The sequence below is a fragment of the Abrus precatorius genome, unplaced genomic scaffold, assembly GCF_003935025.1.
Source record: "Abrus precatorius isolate BTA unplaced genomic scaffold, Abrus_2018 Scaffold2, whole genome shotgun sequence".
Taxonomy (NCBI): domain Eukaryota; kingdom Viridiplantae; phylum Streptophyta; class Magnoliopsida; order Fabales; family Fabaceae; genus Abrus; species Abrus precatorius.
This window is the reverse complement of record NW_020874362.1, coordinates 16,155,077-16,181,674: the sequence shown is the minus strand read 5'-3', so window position 1 is coordinate 16,181,674 and position 26,598 is coordinate 16,155,077. Positions and strand designations below refer to the sequence as shown.

Here is a 26,598-nt window from a genome sequence, read left to right as displayed (position 1 = left end):
AGTGGATGTCTTACAGATATTCATTGATGAGGTGGAAAGGCAACTGGATAGAAAGGTAAAGGTTGTAAGGTCAGATAGAGGTGGTGAATATTATAGAAAATCTGATACTAACTGTTAGAATTTTCTTTAATGCATTATGTAATTTCAATTATGCAATGACTATTATGAAATTACCTTTTTCTTATTGAGATCTTGAATTACGTTGCTCTCACAACACAATATATAGTTCTCACACAATTAAGGGTTTAGAAAGCACTAACCTGAATCTATTGTTCTTTGATGTTACCTCTCTCTTTGATGTCGTTGATTCCTTGGTATTTTTTCCAACTCTTCCTTCCTCTTTCAGCTCATCTCGGATGGTTGAGAGAAAGTTCCTTTATGCGTTTACCGTGAGCTCACTTAGAAACCGTGAAAAGTGAGAAAATAGGGAATGTCGTAACCCTCATTTGGTAACCGCTCTTTAATTTATATGAAGGGAGAGGGGAGGGTTTCCTTATAATTGTATATACAATTATACCCTTAATGACTCTATATTTTATATTTAACCACCATTACATTAAATCATTAATTAGAGTCATGCTATAAGTTACACAGGTCACTATAACAAGATTATTAAAATAATCTAACAATATATATGTACGCAAACACCCCCCAAAAAGAAGGTTTGGTGCATGGCCAAAATGTACAGAGAAGGAAGAGCCAATTATAGAAAGGTAAATGAGCAAACCACAATGAACTAAGTGTGGGAGAAAATGACTTAGAAATTAGCAAGAAACCCTCCAATCGTGGCACTCGGACGTCCACGTGGAGGGAGAAAAGAATTTTATTTTATATATTTTTTTCTTCTTACCTGTTGCTCAAGACAAGTTCTCAAGGTGACACATGTACTTCTAATTAAGGGTCAAGATTGAGTCAACTTAATTTCAAGGCAAAGCAACACATGCTCTTTCTCTCCATGACTCACGTGGCCAAACCCAAAAGATTGCATCCAAATTTTCATTTTCAAGCTTTGGAGAAATTTTTAGGAATTTTTCAACGAATACATGGGTCCAAACAATAGTTTTGAGTCATTTTTTTTTTTCCAATCCCAACTAGTTAGTTCAAACTTACTTAAGGAATTCATACTTTAAGAATTTTTGTAGGCAGATTTGTGCTCAGGAAATAAATTTTGAATTTTCAAGGTTTCTAATTTATTCAAGAAACTTATTAGGATTTTAGTTATTGATTTAGGCTTTCTTGGGTGTTTTGAAAATCTATCCTAATTCAAGAATTCAAATAACAGATCAGTTATTGTCATAAAGATTTAAATATTACATATACATGTATAATTACTAATACGACATTTAATCAAAAGCGAGGTGTGACACCTAAGACCATTTTCCATTCCTTGCTTAACATATTATGTAATTGACACACTTATCACTCTCAATTTAGTATCATTCAAACTACTTCTATAGAAGTTAATTCCTACTCATAGCTGTTACCAGCAACCATTTATTCAAATAGATAACATACAAATGTGAGGGTAAATTTAACCATTTTTAATATATGATCATCATCTTTAAATTTCCTTACCTTCCTTCTCCACAATATTCTTAAAGTTGGGACAAATTCTATATATTTGGACAAGAATATAATTATAAGAAACATGGTTGTACATGATTAGGAAAAATGATTTTGGATCTTGTTTTATGTTAAAATGCCAAAATGTATTTACCTGAGTATCTAATCCATCAGGAAGATTGTTAATGAAAGACTGAGCATCGGAAAGCATCACAGCTTGATTTATTTCTTCAAGTGTTGCATCATCTTTTCCATACAGTATGTTCTCCTTGATGCTTGTAGCAAAAAGTGCAGGCTCTTGATTAACCAGTCCAATTTGTTGTCTAAGCCATTTGAGTTCAAGTTCTCGTATATTGTTCCCATCCAATAATATTTGACCAGAAAGTGGTTCATAAAAACGCTCAATCAAAGATATAACTGTGCTCTTTCCACAACCACTTCCTCCTACAAGGGCTAAAATTTTCCCAGAAGGAATATCCAAACAAAGATTGTTGAAGATAACTACGTCAGGACGAGATGGATAGCTAAAGCAAACATCCATAAATTGGACATGACCTTCCATTGTGCTTAATTTTTTACCACTTTTTGAGCTGATTTTATTCATTGTGTCCCTTTCTATCATCTCAAAAATTGGATAAGCTGCTGCCTTTGCTCGGATAAATGCAGAAATATCTGGTGCTGCCTGCCCAAGTGACCTAAGAAGCAAACATCATACATTATAATTTAGAAAAATTATCTTTACACATGAAATTCAAGTTAACTTTACCATCTCGTACTTTAGCTTGCTTGTGCTACAAGCCTACAACCAATGCATTAAATTAAAGTATTTACATTATATTTTGGGTGAATTTACGATTTGTAGGGTCACGTTATACAATATTCTAAAGAAGGATGATAAAGCAAGGTAATGCAGAATACTGTAATCTATAATCTGGGCTTGAACTGATATAGTATAGTAAAATACTATCACTGAATTTTAATTCTCAACCTACCAAACCCTCAGTAGAAGTGTGTAAAAGAAAATTTTATAATAATTTCATTTATATTCATTAATTTTATATTCAAAAAATTGTAGATTCTTAGTGTTCTTGTTTGGTTTAAGGATTTTGGTTTAAATAACATCCTTTTCTCTGATGAATAGTTTTGATTAATTATTGGATTAAATATATTTTTTATTCCTGTATTTTTATGAATTTTTAATTTTAGTTCCTAATTTTTTTCTATATTCATATAAATTTTTTGTTTTGTCTCTTTCACTAACATCAGTAACTGAGAAACTACTATGGTGTAACTACTATGGTGTCATTCTTTTTTTTACAACTACATAAATGAGAAGGACTAAAAGGAAAAAAAATTAGAAAATGTATGAATTAAAATAAAAAGAAATAAAAAAAACCTAAAAAACTTTATAAAAATATTATGACTAAAAACATACTTGAACTTTAACTATTTTACCGAAAATAAGTTATGTATACCTGCAAATAACTCTACATTTTCCCTATTTATTTAAAAATGATGTGGAATATACGTTTGTCCTTTACTTTCAGGGCGTATTCTACATATATTACATATTTACCATAGGCCAGTCATAACAAGAATGGTGGAGATATTTTTAATGGTTTACGATTATAAAATTCTCGAAAAAGAAAAATTCCAATGAATGACTATTTGTGAATACTATATAGTAATGTTAATCCGTTTGGCAACACTAATTGCTAATCGACAATTAAGAAAACACAAAGCGTTAAATCATGATGAAATAGTTTAGTAAAAATATATCAAAAGGGTAAAAATCTTACAAGCCTGATATCACTACATTGAGCATGGTAGTGAAAGCTTCACCACCGTTGGCAATATTCTTGTGAACAACAATGCTAGTGAACCAAACAAGCAGAGCCCATGATAGGAAAAGGACACAATGCATAGAGCCAAGTCCCAAACCCTTTGCTAAACCCGCGTTTCTACCATTTCTATATGTTTTCATCAAAGCCACTTTGTATGATCTCACGGCTCTTTCTTCTCCTACAAATGCTTGTACCGTTCTCACGTTGCCTATCACCTTATATCCACAAAGCGAGCCATTGGTCATTATACAATATAGACATTGAATGAACTTGCAACTTTGAACATGCATGCTAATGATGTTCACAATAATTATGTACTTGGAATCAGATTAAAAAAATAGTCAATATTTTCAAGTTGTCAAATGTAAGGTATAACATGACAAATAATGTTACCTCTTCAGCAATTTCACCGGCCCTCACGTATGATTTTCGAACTTTTCCAATAAGGCCAATCGTCACGTATGCGTAAAGACCTCCAGCAAGCGCAATCAAGGGTACAATGGCAAGTGTCACCAAACTAATCTGCCACACTCTCACAAAACCAATGGTAAATCCCGCTATAAATCGGCTTATATAGTGCATGAAGTTCCCTACCTGTATATATATATATCAATCAGATATGTAAATATATCGTATATTGAACTAACAATAATATTGGGAAAATAGATGACATTATCTATATATAACACACAAAGAGTTTTGCGTTTAAAACCATATTTTCTTTTTTTATTTTTTAATAATAATTGTAAAATTGTTACCTTATTTTCATGTGAAAACAAAATATCGTAACGTTACTTCTAACTTTTACTAATGGGTTTGCACCCCATTTTTACTTAATACACCACATTTTTCACTCTTTCTCCTAAAATACCCTTAACATATTTAAAGTAGTAAATGTTAACTTCTCTCCTTCTTCCCTTCCTCTTCTTTTTCCACATCTCTTCTTGCCGCCTTTCTCTTGCGCGAGGCTGAGCCATTTTTCAGCATAATCTATCAACATCAACGGTGTAAAACCACTTTGTCGCATAGATAGGGGTTGTTTGGATCTTCTCCTTCTATTGTAATAGTTATAGATAGGATAATGATTCTCTGTATTATATTCGTCACCTATTTGAAGATCACTTCATGTTTTATATTGGTAAGTTTGTTATCACGAATTTTGTGTGCACTCTTAATTTCAAATCACTTCAAGTATATTAATTGTTTTTTTTTAAATATTTATTGTGCAACTACCTGTATAGTTTACATAAAACTTGTTTAAAATAGCTTCAGAAAATATGTTTACGAAATTGTATAAAAATGAATTCTAAAAATTCAATTTCAAAAGTATATTTTACACATTTAAATTGTTTACCTATTTCTATAAATAACTTTTATAATTTATTTTTATCCAATTTTTGAAACATAATTCTAGAATTTTACTTTACATACTTTTAGAATTAAGTTCCAAAAGTCAATTTTATTTAAATTTTCATAATTTAAATTTCAGAAACTACTTTAAACAATTTTCTATTGCTAATTTTATACAAATGTTAGTTCAAAAGTCAAGTTTATGCAAACATTATTTGGAAAGGAATTTTTAATATCACAAATGTACTTTTGAAACAATATTTTACATAAATATATTAATAGGGGTGTGAAAAGAAAAGAAAAAAAATGCAAAAACTTAACCTCCAAAATAAATATATAGCATTATAATGTTTTCTCATGTTTTAGACGAAGAATTCATAGTAGGTTTTTATTTTTATTTTTTTTCTTTCTTCATTAGGCCGTTTAAAAAATAATGAGTATTAGATTTTTATTTTTTTTTTGTTATTTTCTGAATTTTATTTTTATTATATTTTTCTATGGGCCTATAATTTCAGAATTTTATTGAATTTTAAAAAAAATAAAAGAAATTTTATAGCTTTTCTCATGTAATGTTAATTGAGAACTAATTCTAAACTTATGAGTCTTGTTTTTCACTCTTTTACTTGGTCGTAGTTCTATATCCTCGAATCTGTTTGAAAGATCTTTGAGCATGTATATGAAATTTGTTTGTGTTATGAGATCCTTATATCTCTTGAGTTTAATTACATAATTTGGTATCAGTGCAAGGTTTCATGTTAAATTTCTTATGAAATCTTCTTTTAATGTATTCCTTTCATTTGTTTTGTTATCTCTATTCTTATTTCTTTTGTTCTTCTATGTTTTTTTTTTCCCTAGTTCTATGTTTTTTAATTAAAAATGAAAAAAGTAAGAAAAATTAAACCGTAAAAATAAGTAGAGAAAAGAAAAAGAAAAAAAGGGAAAAGAGGTAAAAAAAAAAAATAGAGTAAAAAAAGTAGAAAATAGAATAAAAATGAAAAAAAGAGACAGCAGAAAAAAAAAGTCTTAGATATGCAAAAAAAAAAAAAAAAGTGTCTAATATTATTAAGTTTAGCTTCTTGCTATAATTTAATTTTCGTATCCGTTATCATTATCCTATTGTCTACTTATTTTCTCATCGTTCTATTGTCTACTTGTTTTTCTTTTTCAATTCATATTTTCCTTTCATTCCTTCTTTTGTTTCTTTTCTCTAAGTTTTGGTTACGTTATTTACACTCTTAGTTTGGAAAGAAAATGGATTAGGCTTAGCAAAATGATTTAGAACACAAGAAAAACTAAATATATTCTTAAAACCAATATAAATTTTAGGAGAAAATATAAGAGCTTATTTGATTTCAGGAAATATTTCCTATTTCTAATTTTTATTTTCATTTTTTAGAAAGAGTTTTCATTTTTAAATTTTCAAGATTTTAAAAAAAATGTGTTTGCTTAGACTTTTTTTTCTATTTTTAAAAACAGAAAATATTAAGAATAGGTTGGGTTTAACTATTTTTGATAATAGATTTACTTATTTTTATAAATTTTAAAATTAATCATTAATATTTTATTAATAAAAAAATTTAATAATAAAAAATTTACAATATATATCCTCACTAATGCCAATTTTATTGTACTATTTATTAAACAAATTTAAATACTATCATTATTGTGTCTTAAGACTAAAAGATAGTAAAAACATAATATAAATATAATATAATTTAGAATCTGTGCATTGTTAATCTTGTATCTGTTTATTAACTTTAATAAAAATAGGTTTAAAAAATTAAAAAGTGTATATTCTTTTCAAAGTAAAATTTTTTGTCAACATTGTTCAATAAAAAATAAAAATAAAAATATGAGAGAAAAGAAAGAAGGAAAAGAAGGTGCATATGAAACAAATATGAAGAAGTAAAAGGAGAAAAAAGAAAAAAAGAATTACCTACGACAAGCAACATTTGAGAGAAAAAAATAAATAGAAGTGCGCATTATTTGAGTGAAAAAGACAAAGTGTGAAGTGAAGCATGAGTCAATAAATAAACAAAATCTAATTAAAATTGGATGATATTTACAATGATGTCACAACATTTTAATTCTTTTCATTTTCAAGTTTTCTCATTTTAAAAGAAAAGGTTGAAAATAATTTTTTTTTCATTTTTAAATTTGGGTTGGATTTTGAAAATGATTTCAAAAAAATATTTTCTAAAATCCAACCAAACATATTTTATGTTCTATTTTATATTTTCATTGAAAATAAAAATAGAAAATGAGCAAACCAAATAAAGTCTAAGTATTTGTAAAAATTTAAATTTGTTGATGTTAACTTAAAACTTAGTATTTTTAATCTTTTCACCTTATAAATGTGGTTGAAAATTTTAGAAACTTCATAACATAATTCTTTCAAATTTTTTAAGCTCACAAAAGTATAACACTCAGGTTTAAATTTTTTATACTAATTAGGGGTATTCATGGATTAGATTTTCAAAAAACCAATCTAAATCCATTTAAAATCCAATTATATGGATTGAATTATATACCAATCTATTTTAATTTTTCTAAAATCGGTTTAAATTTGATTTTAAAATTTGAATTTGGTTTAAAATTGGTTTTAAACCGTTTTTACATATGGTAAAAATATACCATAATTATTTTTTAATTATTATTAAATTATTATATTAAAATATTTAAATAAATAATATAACATTATATATATATATATATTTGTTAAGCATCAACATTTATCAAAGATAAAATATAAATATAAATAGTACTCTAACCCATTACATTAACAATACATGTTAAGAGAGTATTTGCATATATTTTAATTTCTTAATAGTATTTTTTAATTTTATATTTTATTAAAATAATAAATATTTAGATATATTGTACTTTATATCATCTATCTATCACATAAATTAATTATATGAGTTAAATTTTAAACTATTTTATTTTATTTTTTTAATCGGTTCAAAAATAGTTTTGAAATTTAAATTTAGTTTAAAATTAGTTTTAAATTTAGTTTTTGTTGAAACTAGTTTTAAATTTGGTTTTACGTTGAATTAGTTTTAAATCTAATTTTAAATTTAATTTTTAACGCAAAATTAATTTTCAATATATTTGTGAATCATATTTTTAAGGTAAAACTAATTTATTGTACAAATGTTACATTAAAATAGTTCATTTCAAAAATATTTTAACAATATTTATTAATATATTATATTTTATAGAAGTATATAAAATATTTATTATTATTTTTAACTTATTTTTAATAAATGGAGTTTATAATAAAAATTTAAATTAAAACCTATAAAAATAAAAATTAATAATATAAATAATAATAAAATTTTTATGTTATAATATTTTAAAAAATAAAAAATAAACATAAATATAAAAATAACAGTAGTAATTAATTTAAAAATATTTGTTATATTTTAATATTTTTAAATATTTTAATTATAAGAATTAAGATTAATAAAAAATAGTAGTAGTAAAATATAGTTACAATGAAATTTTGTAAATTAATATAACGCCAAAATTTAGTAAATAAAGATATAAGGTTGTTTCATACATATGGATTTGGATAACTAAAAATAAATCTGATTTTAGAAAATAGATTTAGACACTAAACTAGTTATACAAATATAGTTAATAAAAAAACTGGTTTAATATAGATCTAGATTTTTAAAACCAATTTAACATTGATTATGGATTAGATTTATGAAATTGAATTTTTTGACCACCCCTAATACTAACTTAAATTATCTACTCCATTTTGATTAAGACCATTAGATATACTGAAAGATACCTTCTTTTATGGTCTTCCTTGCCGTGAGAGAGGTGTAAGGTTATTAAGAAGGGAAACCATCATATGGTGGGATGGAAGAAAAAGAATTTGTCTCTTATAAGGACAATGTTTTGACTAATACGAACATGCACACACCAAAGGAACATATAGATCTTTTTCAAAAGAAGCTAGCTCAGGTGGAACTAGTCAATGAAAGTCGCCTCTTTCTAAAGCTACACTTAGAACCTGCTATGTTACAAGAATTGTGTAAGGCTTGGGAGAAACTGTGGCACTTGAAATTGTTAGGGAAGAAGGTAAGGTATAATGTTTTGAAGGAGCGTTTGAAACATATGTGCAAAACTCATTAGAGGATTTGATTTATTAAACATTGACAATGGTTTTTATATGGCCATGTTTGATATCCCCATAGATAGAGAAAAAGTTAAGATAGAAAGTTCATGGATAATTATTTACCATTGCTTGGCAGTGACAACTTAGAATCATGAATTCAGATCTATTAAGGCTCAAGTCAATAAACTTTGGTTTAGATTTGTTTTCTAGGACGCAATATTTTATTTTATAATGAAAGTTTGTTGATGGCATTAGTATCATTGGCAAGAAACTAGTTATAGTTGATATGAACACTCTAAACATGGAAAAGAGATATTTTACTAGAATTTGTATGGAGATAAATTTGAATTTTCTTATGGTGGAGAAGACTTGACTTTGTGAAAACTAGTATAGTATAAAGTGGAGTATGAAGGTCTCCACATCATTTTTATTATGTAAGTGATGAGAATTGTTGAAATATATTAGTTGAATACTTGAAAATGATAGGTTGAAGAAATTTAGGTAAGACATACAAGAAATGGAGAATTGATAGCTTGCTTTTACAATATGATATCATACCTATTTATAGGCATTTTCCTCTACTATGTTTGAGTGGTTTGATATTATAATAACATTTACAATATTTTAAAATTATGATTTCTATAATTATCATGTAACTAGAAGATATAAATAGATTTTTCTATATTGTTTCTAATATTTTTCTGAACTATTCTAGAAATTTGTGTTATGTTCTAATACTCTTCTTTGATGCAAATTTCTATAACTCTAAGCATCATGCATAACTATTCAAATTTTGATCTTAGCAGTGCTTTAAGGAAAATATCTACAACTTGACATTTAGTTGTGCAATACTCGAACTTAATTTCTTTAGTTTCTTCTGCTTGTCTGATAAAGTGGTATTTGATTAATATGTGTTGTCCTACTTTGATGTATTGGATTCTTTGTCATTGTTACTGTTGATTTGTTGTCGTAAACGATTGTAGTAGGCTCATTTTATTTTTCTCTCATTTCTTCAAGCATTTTTTGTAACCATATTGCTTGATTTGTAGTCTCAACATCTGCCACATATTCTGCTTCTGCTGTTAATTATGCAATTATTACGTACTTCTTCAAAACTCAAGAGATTATTCTTGATCCTAGTGAAAAAGTATAATCAAACATGTTTTTCATGTCATCGATCGATCCTGTCTAGTCACAATTAATGTAGCTAAGTAGCCTTGACTTACTCATGATTTAGTACCATACACCATACTTCTTTGTACCTTTTATCTTAGGATTCTTTTTGTTCTTCCAAAGTGAATTTCACTTGGACTTTGCATGAATCTTGAAAGAGGACTTATAACATACATTATGCCTAGTTTTGTTGTTGTAATATATAGTAAACTTTCAATCAAACTTTTGTAGCATGATGCATCAACTTCTAGTACTTCATCATTTTTCTTCAATTTTTCATTTGTCACTAAAGGAGTGCTAATAGTCTTATAGTCTTTTATCTTGAATTTCTTGAGCAGTGTTTTAGCTTATTTCTTTTATCTAACACTACACCAAAAATAAACTGTTGAAGCACTAACTTAGACAGCGATTAGTAAAAATCGTTTTGTAACAATACATTATAGAGCGGTTAGCATTGAACTGCTTTGTAACAATACGTTTAAAGAACAACTAGCGCTGAACAGCTCTTAGATTTATACTTCTAAGAGCGGTTCTCTATTAACCGCTCTATAAAGTCACATATTAGAGAGCGAAGTATCTCTTAGAAAGCAGTTAATAGAGAATGGCTTTCTAAAGTCTTTAACTTTTATAAATGAAATATGTTTAACTCATAAATTTCTTTGTCTTGCTAATAAAGTTGGTCTCTTTTTACTTTTGTAAGTTTTCTTCGTCTTTTATGCATTAATAAAGTTGGTAATTGAAACACTTTTTTATACGCAATTAGTAGTTTGAAGGAAGTGCAACATGGCCTAACCCTCTCCAATGGTGTTTGGTGTGATGAAGATCAAGTGTTGAAGGCTGAAGCACTTTTATCCTTTAAAAATTTGTTTGGAGGTAATGTATCTAACGCTTCATCATATTTAGTTCCTAACAATTATCCCTAGCTTTCTGTAGGAGTAGTGCAAGCCTAAATTAAACTTGACAAGTATTTGAGCTTTTATGTAAAAACATTCTTAACAAAGCTAACCATTTGATTTAGCACATTTAGTTGTTATATCCATCTCAAAATATATCATGCTAAATGGTTGGTTACCCTCTTCTATATGAAACCAATCATATGCTTTGAAAAGAAACTTTATTTGGATGGATAGAAAAAATAAAAACATTACTCTTGTAGATTGAAAAAAGTGCATACTCTAAAAAAAAAAAAAAAGAGGTTTAGGATTGAGAAAAGACAAAAAAAATAATATATAAAATTGATTGTCTATTAAATTGTTGGTTGATATTTTTTATCATGCTAAAAATAAGAAGAAATGTCATTTTAACACCCAAAATGGGTGTTTAGATCAGAAATCCAATATTTTATATTGTTAAAATATTTTTTGATAATTATTTTATATTATTTTTTCTATGTTAATATTATTTAAATTCTTTTATGTATAAAATAATTTTAAAAAAATATATTTTAAGACAGAAAATATTAGGTGTCGAATATAGACTCTCATTTTAAGTGTTAAATATCACATCTGAAAAAGAGACCTCCTTCGTATGGTTGTCTATTAAGAAGACATTGGAATATTAATAAACTTATAACATTAATACCTCCTGATGTGACTCATACACAGAAAAAGTAATTTGTTTTCTATAAACAGTGCGTGAATTATTAGTTTTAAGTCTTTCTCTTGTTATTTACAAAATTTTACTTTTAATTTTTGTTAGCATTGATAATATATTTTATCCTTCCAATAATTATCAGGCTTTAAATTTTATAAACACCCACTGTAATCTTTTTTATAATAATATGCTTACATAGAGATAAGCCCAAATCAGTAGAATGATGGGGTGCTTTAATATTTATTTAGATTTATAAAAAAAATTTAAATGAAAGTTTTAAGATTAACAAACATATTTTAAATTAGTCAAAGCTATTTTTTTTAATATTTATTATTTTAAACAAATAGTGAAATAAAAAAGTAAAAATATAATTTTTTATTTTAACATAATTATGTGCATAGGTTTAAACTAAAATAAAATATATTAGATTGTGAATTATTGAAAGGTATCAACAAACCATGTCAAAGGAGAAGGAAAAATTATAAAAAAGGCGTTGTAAAAAAGTGTTTTAAGACTTCAGAAATTAACAATAATAAAAATATGATATAAATGAGCATGCATTGATTGGTTTTATCAAGTCTAATACAAAATAAGTCTCATGTTCTTGATTAGTATCTTAATCTACTATATTCCCTAATTAACAGTCTATGTTATACCATATAAGTAAGATTTTGTTTAATAGTTATAACATAGTTTAATATTTTTTAAGAATTCAATTTAATTACATTAATAGTGTAAAATTTTGTTACACTATATCAAATCTTAAATTATATATATCAATGATCAATTTTAATTAATTGACAATGTGAATTTTTTTTTTACTAATAATACAGCAAAATCAAACTTATTTTTTAATACCTAATATGATATAAAAGTTCTACATTAATGTTCTATCAAAATTAAATCAATATTGATATTAAATATCATATCTACAACATTGAGATGGTTTTATATCTAACTTCTGATTTGTCTATATGACAAATTTTTTAATAGACAAAGTTTAATGTAGATATTTAATTCAAAGTTAAAATTAAAACATAATGAATTTGTTTGAGTTTGTTATTTTTGGCAGAATAGTTAATAAATTTGTCGAAGTTGAAAAATTGGTTTGTTTCAAAAGTTGTTAAACTAGCTTATTGAATTAGAAATCTTTAATAAAAATTAACTATTGAATTAATTAACAAATATAAAGTTAATAACATAAAAATATGCTTTTGTGGCTTTTTATATAAATTTTATTTTTTATTTTATCTTTAAAAATATATTATTATTAATTATAATTTTAAGTATGCTTAATTAGTGTTAAACCGTTATATTTGTATAGGATTCAATATTTTATCAAAACATTACAATAATATAAATTCTATATAAGGTAAAGGTATAGCATGCTCCAAAAATACGAGGTAGGTAGGGAATTTCGTTAAGGGATTGAAGGTGAAAGTAGAAAAATTATAATAAGTTATAGTTTAAATACTCTTTGAAATAACATTTAAAACAAAAAAAGAAGTTAAAAGTTAGTGAAATAAATTAATTTACTAAGCATCTCTAATAATCAAATAAGTTTAAAAGATATAAAATGATTAAAATCAAGTTTTAAATTAGATGAAACGACTAGCCTAATATATTTTGTGAATATATATTCTTAAAAATCTTCTTACGTTTACTAAAATGATAAACAAAATTTTAATAAAATTAAAAAAAAAATATTAACTTTAATCTTTAGTACTGACAATAAACAATTAAAATTTGTAAATATTTAAAAAAAAAACATCTTTTTTATTATCTTGAAATGTCTACGCATTTGTTCTTGATACCTCGTCGGTGCTTTACGCTGTTTCATAATTTCAGCCATGCGCACATCACAATGTGGAGCAAAATGTCCAAATCTAAAAACACACGTAACTCTCGCCACCCGACGTATATAAATGCTGTGCTACCCAATTCATTAAATCCACATCAATGAATCGTCACAAAAAAAATATAAATATGGTGGCAGAAAGAAACCACTTCACTTCTAACCGAGTGATCTAATCACAGAAAGGAAGATTGGGAATTTTAACCAAAGTGAACTCAAAAGATCAAGAATTTCACCAATTGAACGAAGCTTGACAAAAATTCTCACCCTCTTCTTAGTTTCAAGCTAGAATTTAGAGTAGAAACGAAGGTAAAAGTTAGGAAAGTTACTATTACATTGTAATTGATGGAGGGAAATCCAAAAGTACAGATGTTTTTATTGTCTTTGCTTGTAGGTTTGAGCCTTTTTAGAGTTGGATATTTTCATAAGTTCTGTTACTATTAACTTTGTTTCTCTTTAAATGAATGAGAATTAAAAACAAGATTCATATTGATGTACTCGATTTTTTTGGGGTCTTTTCTGTCAAACGCAAGAGCTCTACTGTTTTCCGACTGTCAAAGTACACCTTATGATATTTAAACAAAGAAAATTTTAAATAATCACAAAACCGAATAGTCAATATTAGTATTTAAAATGTGATCAGTTTTTCCAAAAGGGAATAGTTTTACACCCCATTTTGGTGTATAAAATGGGTGTGAAATGGATAAAAGAAAAAAGAGAAAAAATATAAATATAAATATAAATATGATCCATAGTGTAATAAAAAAACAGAAAAATAGACAAATTGAATAATAAGATTGATGATGGTCTTATACTGAAAACTTTGAGGGTACTCGTGTAATGATAAAAAATAAAAAGTAAAAACTCATCACATGGTTATAAGTCCTCAGCATGAAGCATTAGATGCATATATTTGATATGAAATAATAAAAAGCAATTTTAAAAAAAAATAATAAAACATTATTGTAAAATTAATAAAATAGTCAATTTTTATGAAATTTATGAAGTGAATTATCTAGATATTTTTATATCAGAAGTTCTTTTATACGAAGAGTACTATTATATGGGATAAAAAATATATTAAACTTTATAAAAGTAAGTATGACTTATTTAATAATTTTAAACTTTAAGTTTGGCCTATTATATTTTATAAGTTTAGTTTAACTTCTTTAATTTGTTTTGTTAGTCTTTTTAATTACTTGTTTTGTATTGAAATTTTTAATAAATTATTAAGTATCTTTATAAATAATCTATTAATCATTTAAATAGGTATATCTTTCTAAAAGTCAAAGACTTATATAAGTAATAAAAAAAATTTAATACCTTAAATATTTATAATCCTATTTATCACTTTCAAACAATATATTTGATTTAAATAAGTAAATAATTAAACATGCAGTAAACACAAATATACATAAAAGATAGAACAAATAATAATAAGGCAAAAGATTCTAGCAAGTGACACTTTCTCTCATAAAGTATATCGTAAGTCTATTATCTTATTCTAACAAAAAATATTTGAGTTTATAATTTAAGATTTTATTTATTTTAAAATTTAATTTATTTAATATAATATTATATATTTATATTATAATTTTTATATAAAATTATTCAATATATTATTATAAATTTTATGAGTTTTAAATAAGTCATTCTATCAAATCTAATATATTTTTTCTCATGCTCAAATCTAACATATTCAATTAATTAAATTTTTAAAAAAATTTAAATTAAATATATTACTTAAATAAGTCATATCAAGTTAAATTTAAAAAAAAATTAAACTATAAGTTCTACTAAATAACTTGACCTATTTTCATCTTTTAACTCCCAAGTTTAAGGATCCATGTATTTCACAAAGTAATTATTAATTTATAGAGATATATACATAATTTGTTACACATGTTTTTAAGATAACTCATACGTCTAAGTATTTTTAAATTATTTTTAAACAAAAATAGTTTTAGGAATTAATTTTTTTATCATGTTAAGTGGTCTTTATTATGTGTTTTTTTTAATTCAATGTTCGTTAAAATTTTAAACTTTTATTACTTATTTTTAATTTATTATACTACAAAATAGTTATTATTAATGATTATCATATTTATTTTTTTGAAATTTATTAAATTTTAAAAATGATAATATATTTTAATTTTCTTGTTTAAAAATTCAATTTAATTTATGATATATATGCCGTGAATAAATCCTTAATTATATAACATTTTATTAAGCAATAACAAAAACTTAAAAACAAAAAGAAAGAAAAACCTTTTTAGCGCTTTTTTCTCGAGAGCTAAACGTAATAATTTCTAAAGCAAGTTATATTATAGAGTTAATTTGTTTTAAATAAAAAAACAAATAGTTGTTATAATATTGTTTATATTTAAATAAATTTAACGTCACATATTTCAAAGTCAATCAAATTAAAGGAGCAAATTGGAACGTTTCCGAACCGAATGTGTCCTTTGAAAAAAATTCGTTGAAAATTGAAATGGTCAGAAATGATAGGATTGTCTGTGCATGTTTTATATATTTACTAATGTAATCAAATGACATTTTTCCAAATCTTTAATTTTATATGTTTTGAATTTTTTTTTATCCATTTCTTATGAATTTTTCAATTATTTCATGTGTGTGTATATATATATATATATATATATATAATTTTATTTTTATACTTTTATTCTTTCAAAATCTAATTTTCAAAAGGTTTTAGTTTTCTCTCTAAATTTTTAGTTCAATAACACGGAAAAGTGTATTAGTTTTTTTTCAAATTTGAAAATTATTTTACTATATACATTAATCTTACATAAAAAAAAACGAAAATTATATATATTTACATAATATTGATTAATTATTATCATTAATTTATTGATAAATTTTATTGTCTGTGAATCTTTCGAATACAATTATTTGAATTCCTCTTTCAATTTTTTTATGTTATAATTTTTTTTAAGTGTGAGTTAATGAAAAAAATTAAAATTTAAAATATGAAGAAACAAAAGATCAATAACAAAATACGTCAGATGAATAAAACTATTAATAAAATTATAAAGTAAAATAATTTCAAAAAATCAGAAAAAATATTTTGGAAAGGACTTTTATACCATAGGCAAATAAATAACTTAAAATTATAATTTATACCGTATATTATACAGGTACAAATACTAATTTTAAAAACATGCAACATGTATTAAATAAAAAAAAGATAATACTTTTTGCTTTGTAGATTCAATTGGAATAAGGAAATGGTGCTTCAATATAACAGATATAAAAAGCCTCCGAGCTTAAAAGAACTTATGTATATCTACGTAACCCTCACAAAAATTAATATAAATTAAAATTAAAAATTTGTCAGACAAAAAATCATGTTTTACTCTTCTCAACTATTTTTTTCAGGTTTCATACTGTAAATTGTGAACTATCGATCAATAAGTTTTTGTTATTATTTTAGAAAGATTCAGCTCATAACCAAAGTGGCCATTTTTATTTTTTTTTACAGAAAATGTTAAACTTGATTTTCAGAACCGAGAATAAAAAGTTAAAAATGATATTTGTATAATAAAAAATTATTAATCTAAAATACAAATCATAATAGATATTATATTTTTTAATTATAATTATGATTTTTATATTCTTAGAGCTAAGCTTTTAGCTGAGATTGATAAAATTGTAAATCTTTCAAAATTAATGTGCATGCATACCTTCTCAGATAGTGCATCTTGAACAACGATGATGTCAGTTGTGATAGATGAAATGACCTCTCCAGTTGAGGCCTCAGTATCAAAAAGACTTATATCTTGATTCAACATTGACCTTAAATATGCCATCCTCATCTTTGCAGCTTGACGTTCCCCAGTATGCATCCAACAAGCCACCTCTATGGAGTCAACATAGTCACAAAAATATTGTAAAAATACATATATAATTATAGACCATAAATTGACAAATCAAACGTTATAAAAATATTTTAAGGTTCTGTTAAATCAAAATTTCAAACGATTTTAAACATCTAAAAAAAAGATATTTTAACAAAAAAAATATTTATTACATTGATAATATAAAAATACAATACAAATACTTATTGTTCTTAATTAAAAACTTGGCAACTTTATATGAATTATCCCGATGTTACTGGTTTTTATTATTTTTTCCTAGAATGAAAGAACGAAAGTCATAAAACAAATTCATACCTGTCCAGGATGAAAACAATATTGCTATGCTTAGATACACAAAATCCAAAGAATACTGCAAAATTGCAAACAAGTAATTAATATTAAAATTTGCATACAAATTAAAGAAGAAGAGAGAACCGTACACCTTTAAATTTGAATTTAAGCATTGTCTGATAAGGGTAATTAATAAGCTGATTCCCACTAAATTATACTAGCAATTTCACAAAATTTTGAAGAGGAAGACATATAGAATCAAAGTACCCCAAGTAGATAAAGTGCATGGAAAGAAGACAATACATGAAGCTCTTGTTACAAAACAAAGACAAACCTTGGCAACTTCGTGAGAAGCTTCTTTGGGAAAAAGGTAAGCCAAGCCTATGACATTGATAATCTTTCCAAAGAAGACAAAGAAAACAGGCACAGAAGCTCCATGAACACAAGCCCCAACAGAACCAATAGCCATCAAGACACAATCATACAAGTCAGCAAAGGAGAAGAGCTTGAGCAAAGGAACCTTTCCCTTTCGTCTACTCTCTACTTCTTTCTTCCTCTCCTTTGAGGCATCCGCGGCCAAGACGCCAGAAAATGAACCTCGCTCTGACATGTTGGTGTGAGAACAATAGGAAACAAAGCACTATAAGCTTCAGCAACTGCAAGGGCGTTGCAAACACTTGTGATGAGTTGTAGCAAAGGAAAAAGAAGGGGCTTTGCTCGTTGTGAATGTAATAAGTAACGTGCAGATGGAGAATAGCAAAAGATAAAAAAAAGAGAGGGAGGGGGGGGCAGAGGTCTGGTGGTGGATATGAGTCATAAATTGAAAATATAAGTTGAAAATGATGGGATATTTATTATATTGAAAAATGCTGAGCAGATAAAGAAAAAACATGAAAACTATTAAATAAAATATTTATTACATAAAAGTGTAAAATTATTAACACTTTTTTAACATAAAATATATTAAATACTTTATTAATATTATTTTTAATTAGATAAACAACTTAGTTAAAGACTTATTTTTTACTTAAAATTTATCGCATGAAAATTTATTTATAAATTCTACTGTATACTTTACGAAAACAAGATAAATAAAAGCTTTTTAAATAAATTTTGTAAAAATTCTTTAGTTTAAACATCTGCTAACAAAGATATGTACGGTGTGAGGATAAAGCTACCTAAAATTCATCTAAAAAACCTAAGTATAAAATTGTTCCCAGATTGAATGTATTAAAAGGTTAAGGTACGTAGTTTCAACCTCTTGCGAACTGCGCTGGTGTCAGTGTAAATTATGTTGCCGGGGTTCCCTCTTTCTCTCTCTGCATTAAATTGCTGTGTGAGAGATCAATTCAACTTCACTTTAATAGAAGCTTGTGGAGTCCAATATATGGGAACGGTGATCACTTCGTAATTATACTTAGTAGGGAAGGAAATGACGTGGAAAATGACAAAGGAATATATCAAAGTTACGTTTTGACAATTAAGGCAGTATTTGCGTACATTGTTGTTCGTTTATGCGTTTCAACTTAAATGCTAAGAAATAAATAGCCACTTATTAGTAACGCATAATAATATCATGCATTATCGTACCAAGAGAAGCGTATATCCTTTTGAGTTGGGAACAAAACGTAAATTCTACGTACCAAACAAGTCCAGTCAACATGGTACAAGTTTAAGCTTGATTACGTAAGAAATCGAATTTATTTAACTTTCCTTGGTTTTGATTTACTCTAACTTACAAATTAGTTGCATGAATTTAATCTGTAATAATTGTGTGTGTTGTTCAAGGAGACTTTTTTCAAGGTGAAATTTAAGGGTCCGGTTGATATTATTTTTTAATTATTTAAAATTTAAAATATAATTACAAAAATTATTAAATTAGAAGTGAGTAAATTCACACAATTTTAGTAATTTTTAATAAATAGCTAAAAAAATGTATTAAAAATAATATCTTAAAAGATATATTATTAACATTTTTTAAACTCTAATTTTAATTAAAAATCCATTTTTCTTATTATCAAACACATACAATATACTGATTAATGAGTAGAACCGTCGAATTGCCTTCAAATGCACACTCAACCAACGAAAACATATTCCAGAAAAGTCCACCCGATGAAAAAGAACACGTACAATGCATCATTGATTGAATGTATTAATGAGTAGCATCCGAAAGTCATCATCATCAACAAGAGTAATAAAAGATGAACAAACACCATACATCTTTACTTTGAAACCAAAACACAGAAAAACCTAGAATATATAAATTTGATTTTAGTCCAAATCTCCAAACAAACACCACCCGTACAGCATTGTCTAACCCTCCACGGTCTTATTCCATTTTTGCTTCCTCTACTAACCCCTGATCTCTGATGTCGCATCATCAACCAATCAAGGTTACCAAGCTACCTGGTATCACCCTTGCCTAAGGAGAACCACCATGCCTCAAGCTTCTCTCATTTTTCAATTCTTTTTCTTTTTCAATAAAATAAAGTTAGACATTTATTTGTTGATGTTTGAGCCTAACCCGTGTTTCACTAGGATTTAATCGTGTCAGATAGCAACTTAAAGAGTTTATAAGCAACAGAGTTATGAATCTAAATTATTAAGTTTTTCTAAACAAATTGATCACTAAAGTTATAGTTTATTTTCTATCCCACACTATTGGACAGAAGTATTATATATTAAAAGTTCTACATTGATGCTATAATAACAAATTAAACAGTCAAGGATATATAAATAAATCATTATAAGTCAAGGATATATAAATAACAAATTGGTAAGACATTTTAAATAAACGAGTCTCGTTGATTCTATAATAATAAATTTAAATTGTTCGCATTTTCAATTTAAGATGATATAATAATTGTTGCCAAAGTTTCTTTTTGCAAAATTTATAAGGTATTAAAATCGTCCTAAGAAACTTTGAATTACTATCACTGTAAGAAAATCATTATTATTTAGTGACAGAAAATTTTTAGTTATTGACTAATTTAGAGAATGAATATATTATTAATTAAGATAATTATGTTTTATTTTTTAGCGACCGAAATAGAAATTGATTTTTTTTAAAAATTAGTGACCGATTTATCTACACTATTAGTGACTAATTTAGAGATTAATTTAAATTTTTAAAATATTTATTAATTAATTTAGTGACTGCATTAGTGATCTATTTTTAAAAATCTAGAAATTTAAATATTCAGTAAATATTAGTATCTAATTTAAAAATTAATTTTTAAATAGTAAAATAAAAATAAAATAATAATAGTGACCAACTCAAAGACTATTTTTCTTTAAAAATTAGTGACTAATTTATAATTTATTATACCAAAATTTCATTAATTAATATAGTGACCAATTTAGCAATTGATTTTTTTAGATAATTAGCAACTGATTTATCAATCACTATTAGTGACAAATTTAGAAACTAACAAATGATTTATTAAAATAAAATTAAAAATAACTTTATTAATTATCGTAATAAATAAATTAGTAACTAATTATCTAAGAAATTGCAAAATTAAATTTTTAATTTCATTGTTTATTTAATAATATTTATTATTAAAAAATTTTATTAACAAATACAATATTTATTTTATACTTCATAATTTATATTATTTAAAATAGTTATACAATATTATTTTATTATTTAATAAAATCTCATCGATCTTATTTCTTTCTTTTAAAGAGTCTTAATTTTTCTATTTTTTTATTTTATCAAAACATCAATCTTAAATTTTAATAATAAATTTTTTAATTAGTAAATTATTTCACTTAATAAAAAGTTATATATTAAATTTTTTATTGATATAAATTTTTAAAAAATAATTAAATAAAAATTTTCTTTCAAAAATTATATTATTTTTTATAAAAATATTTATTTCATATTATGTTTAATAAATTATTATGATAAAATGAATGATTTAATATATGCAATTTTAATCGGAAGTAAGACAATTAATTCAACAAAAATAATCAAATAAATATTTAATTAATATAGTACAATGTATCAATCAAATATCTTAATATAATTAATCAATACAATATTAAAGTAATTATCTTTTCTCTATTTTTTAACTAGATAAATGAGTTTTTTTATTTTTTTATTTTAATTTTATTTTTATATTTGTATTATTTAAATATCTAATAAAATAGAACAAAATTATGATTAAAATTAAATAAGTAATACTTTTTATATAGTGAAAAATATATAAAAATTATTATATTTAATTTTTTATTTAAAAAAATTCTTGTTAAATTAAATAATGATTATTTTTAGTTTATACTTTTAGTATTTATATTTTTTCAATGTTTTTTTTATTTGATTTCTCTCTAAATACCTATTTAATAAGCTTAGATAAACAGTCTGCTTTTGTAAACTTCCTTTTATATATATATGATTTATAATATAAACTAAATTTTACTAAAATAAAATTTATATTATAAATATTGTTAAATATTTCAATTTTAAAACACAATTACACTTCTTAAATTATATTCTTGTTTTAAATATAAAATTAAAATAATATACCTATATATCCAAATCAAATTTTGAATTAAAATGTGTAAAGTAATATTGAAAAAAAATGAGTAAATTAAATTAGTTTTATTATTATTTTTAAATATAAATTATAAATTATTTTAGTTTTAACTCATATTATTTTAATATTATCTTAACATTTTCATTTGTTCATATATCCAATAATATAGAACAAATGAAAATCAATCTCTAACGTCGGTCATTAAATCAATGTCTAAAGTCAATTGCTAAATTAGTCTATAAAGTTAGTCACTAAATTAGTCTCTAAAGTCAGTTACTAATTTCATCTCTATAGCTGGTCACTAAATTGGTCTCTAAAGTCGGTCATATTCACAACTAAAGTCAGTCACTAATTCAATCTCTAAAATTTGTCACTAATTTAGTGACTAAAGTTGATCACAAATTCGATTGCTAAATTATCAATCGCTAACCATTAACCACCATACATTTAGCAACCCAACAATATCAGTCAGAAAATTGGTAACTGATTAGTTTAGCATCTGAAATTTTTTTATTAGTGACTAAAAAACCAGTTAAAACTAACTATTTTTCTTGTGTATCTGGATTGAAAGTGAACTTCCATAAGAGTAGCATCATTGGAATTAATGTGGATGATGAATTCCTAACCCAAGCATCTAAGTTCTCCATTATAAAAGGGTTCAGTGCCATTTCATTTCTTAGGGATTCCAATTGGAGCAAGCCTATGCAATATAAACACATGGAAGCCTCTACTTGATGCTTTGAAAGGGAGGTTAAGGTGCTGGAAAAATAGATTTATATCTATTGGAGGTCGGACAATATTGCTAAATTTGATGCGTAATAGTGTCCTAATATACTATCTTTTTTTCTACAAGATGCCAAAAAAGGTGGTTAGAGAGGTGATTAAAATCCAAAGGAACTTGCTTTAGGAAGGGGTGACGAACGTCCACAAAATACCATAGATGAAATGGGATATAGTGTGCAAAAGCAAGAAAATGAGAGGGTTTGGTGTAAAACACGCTAAAAGGTTCAATTGGTCCTTATTGAGCAAATGGCATTGGAAAACTTTGATGTCAAAAAATGCCATTTGGAAGAATCTACTAGCTGCAAGATATGGTCCTTCGTATATGTTGCTAAATTCAAATATGATGCCTAATAATGCCTCCTTGTGGTGGAAAGATGTGACAAGGGTGAAGACGCTAGAGAAACAATGGTTTCATAGGAATATCAAAAAAGTCTTAGGAAATGGTGTTGATATGTTCTTTGGGATTGATGTGTGGCTTGGAACAAACTGCTTAGCCTCTTTATTCCTAAGGTTGTACTCAATTTGTGTAGATAAGAAAGCCAAAGTAGCAGAATATGGAGAGTAGGTTAGTGGGGGGTAGATATGGAATGTTAGCTAGAAGAGGGGCCTAAGAGATTAAGGAGAGAGAATTTTACACTAACCTTTTGTCTATTTTGTAGGGGATTCAACCTATACAACACCAGATTGACCATTGGATATGGTTGGAGGATTCTTTAAATGGTTACTTTGTTAAACAAGGTATATAGTACTTCAGTCCAATATGGCAGAGGAGACCTTTTTATCTAATATGGAATTGTTGGCCGTGTCAAAAATGTGGAAGTCATGGTCCCCACATTAGTTTCAAATCTTCTCATGGCAAGTGATCTTCGATTCATTTGCATAAAAAATAAATCTAATGAGACGCAGGGTGAGACAACTTGAAGAAGATATGTGTGTGTGATCAATTGGATTTTTATAACCTTATTTCCTCTCATTCCTAGCTCATTAATCCTCCTTTGTGCCTAATTGGTTTGAATTGGATCATTTTATGATGTTTGAATTTTATTTGGGCTTTATTTAATTTTTTTCAGTATTCGGCAAATTCTGATACTATTTTGGTTTCTGGACCATATCTTGAGTTGTAAAACTCATTTCATTGTGATTCGTGATTTTTAGGAAAGCTAAGAGAAAGGCGCACAATTATTATGAGAGGTCAGAACCCAATTTTGATGATAAGAAGCTGAAACTGGACCTGAAAAAAGTCAAAACGCTGCAGTCGCGGTTTCTGACCTTGGTGCAGTATTTGAGCCATATCTCAGTCCACAGATATCCGTTTAAGCCCATTCTAGTTGCGTTTTGAAGTTACATCCAGGGCTACAATTTCTCTTCAGATCACAAATCGAAACAGACAGATCTTCGCGGCCAAAAATGCCACATAATATCTTCTCGGATTCTGCATGGATGCTGAGCATATCTTTCCCTCCAGAATTCGAATTTGAACAAATAAGGATTCCAAAGACAGTTATTGAGTAGAGGATTAATGTAATTGAATAATTATTAATTAGGTTTTACATTTTGACCCTTAGGAGTCTGTATTTAAATGACGGCAGCAGGTTACGGGGTTGGTACGTTAGGTTAGATTAGGTTTATGTTTTAGGGTTTTCGTTTTCTTCTTCTTTTTCTCTTCCGTTTTTACTTTTTGTTTTCCTCCATTAATGGAGGCTTAGACTTTCATCTACTCCAAGGATTGAAAAAGGGCTGAGACACTCTTGAGGATCGGTTTCGCAATTTATTCAACAACAAATTCGGTTTCATTTATTCCTTCTTTCTCTTTTTGCTAATTATGATTTCGAATTGAAATTCTTCGTTTGGATTGATAATTATGCAGTTGTTTGATTACATATTATTCGGTTGATGTATGTAATTAATTCTTGAAGGAGTGTGAATTAGATTTTCAGGTTTGAGATCTAAGATTAACGGCATTGGTGAATTAAATTAACACAAATCGATTAGGTTCTAGAGGTTTCTGAACTTTGAGCGAATTGTGTGTTAATTGAATGCATGAGGGTTCTCGTGTGAATGCTTAATTTGAATTGAGGTTTCATTCGAATTTAATGTTAATCACTAATTTATTGGTTGATGCATCTTCTTGGAATCCAGTGATAGAGTGGTCGTAGTTCTTCTAAATTCTTGAATTAGAGTTTTAAATTCTTGTTAACTTTTTATTCTAATCAACATTATTTTATAAATCAAATCCCATCTAAATTTATAATCATATAACATTATCATCATTGGGAGACGACTCAGATTGCACCTCATACTACATTATTTTTATGCAATTTGGTTTTTAATAATTTGTCCGAGCGCAACACTCGCGATCAGTGTGTTGTGTGGAAATCATTCTGAAAATGCAAAACATCTATTTCATCTGTTTTTTTGCTGCAACGAGAGAATCTCTCGTTGTAGCGAGATATAGCTCGTTGTAGCGAGAATATCACGAGTTAAGGAGTATTTAAAGATTTTTAACTTAGAAAACTTGGATTACAATTTAAGTTTCGACCTCTCCCCTATTTTCTCTTATCTCTAACCCTTTCTTCTTAGAAATCTCCACTAAACTTCGATCTTCCTCCGAATCTGGGCTTAGAAGTTCTATAAGGCGCCAGATTTTCTAATAATATTTTAATTACTAATAAACGGTCGTGCTTCTGTTTCAGCAGGGGCGTGCTCATCAGTAAGCACCGGCGTGCATGTAGAATCAGCATGGGCGTGTATGTCAACAAGCATGGGCATGCATGTGCCTCTGTTCTGCGATTATTGTAGTTTCTTCCCACTTCTAAGGGTGATGGCATTGCATTGCTCCCTTGGATTAGGTTCAGGCTGAGATGGCAATGTTCCCATCACTCTCTGACTCAGAAGGTTCATAATCTGCTCCAATTGTGCACTCATCTTAGAAGAGCTGGCTTGTATTTCAGATTTAACCTCTGCGAACCTCTTATCAGTTCTCTCAATATGTTGGTCCAACTTGGATTCAAGCTCTGTCATCCTCTTTTAAGGGTGATGGCATTGCATTGCTCCCTTGGATTAGGTTCAGGCTGAGATGGCAATGTTTCCATCACTCTCTGACTCAGAAGGTTCATAATCTATTCCAATTGTGCACTCATCTTAGAAGAGCTGGCTTGTATTTCAGATTTAACCTCTACGAACCTCTTATCAGTTCTCTCAATATGTTGGTCTAACTTGGATTCAAGCTCTGTCATCCTCTTATCAGAGTAATGCACATATTGCATCATCTGATCTTGAAAGTTGGACTGAGATCTGGGGGCTTCTTTCCCTTCTGGTCTTGCTCCTTGATTTTGCATATGAGGAGGGCGATAGACACTTGAATTTTGACTTCCAAAGCCATTCCCCCATGAGTTAGGAGGATTACTCCTCCACCCTGAACTATGATTGCCCATGAAGTTTTCCTCCTCTTGCTTAAATTTTGGGCGTGCAGGAGCTCTTACAGATTGGTCTTGGACCTTCATTAAAGATTCTAGTTGCTTTGCAAGGGCTGCCATTTGGTTAATTAGTGGATTATTGCTCTCTACTTGGTGGACTAAGGCAGTCCTTTCCTCTT

The 26,598-nt window shown here is 26.7% G+C and overlaps 1 protein-coding gene across 2 annotated transcripts in view; it reads right to left on the bottom strand.

Moving 5' to 3' along the window:
• LOC113857759 (ABC transporter B family member 2-like) overlaps positions 1 to 19,022 on the bottom strand; it is a 30,928-nt gene extending 11,906 nt beyond the window's left edge. For both annotated transcript variants that reach the window (XM_027489944.1, XM_027489945.1), the window contains exons 1-7: positions 18,935 to 19,022; positions 18,011 to 18,332; positions 17,701 to 17,755; positions 17,212 to 17,387; positions 3,801 to 4,001; positions 3,363 to 3,622; positions 1,718 to 2,258 (exon numbers count right to left, since the gene is read on the bottom strand). In XM_027489944.1, the coding sequence (XP_027345745.1) occupies positions 1,718 to 2,258; positions 3,363 to 3,622; positions 3,801 to 4,001; positions 17,212 to 17,387; positions 17,701 to 17,755; positions 18,011 to 18,286 (1,509 nt within the window). In that variant the 5' untranslated portion in view covers positions 18,287 to 18,332; positions 18,935 to 19,022. The remainder of the gene's footprint in view (positions 1 to 1,717; positions 2,259 to 3,362; positions 3,623 to 3,800; positions 4,002 to 17,211; positions 17,388 to 17,700; positions 17,756 to 18,010; positions 18,333 to 18,934) is intronic.
• Positions 19,023 to 26,598: the final 7,576 nt, after the last annotated feature.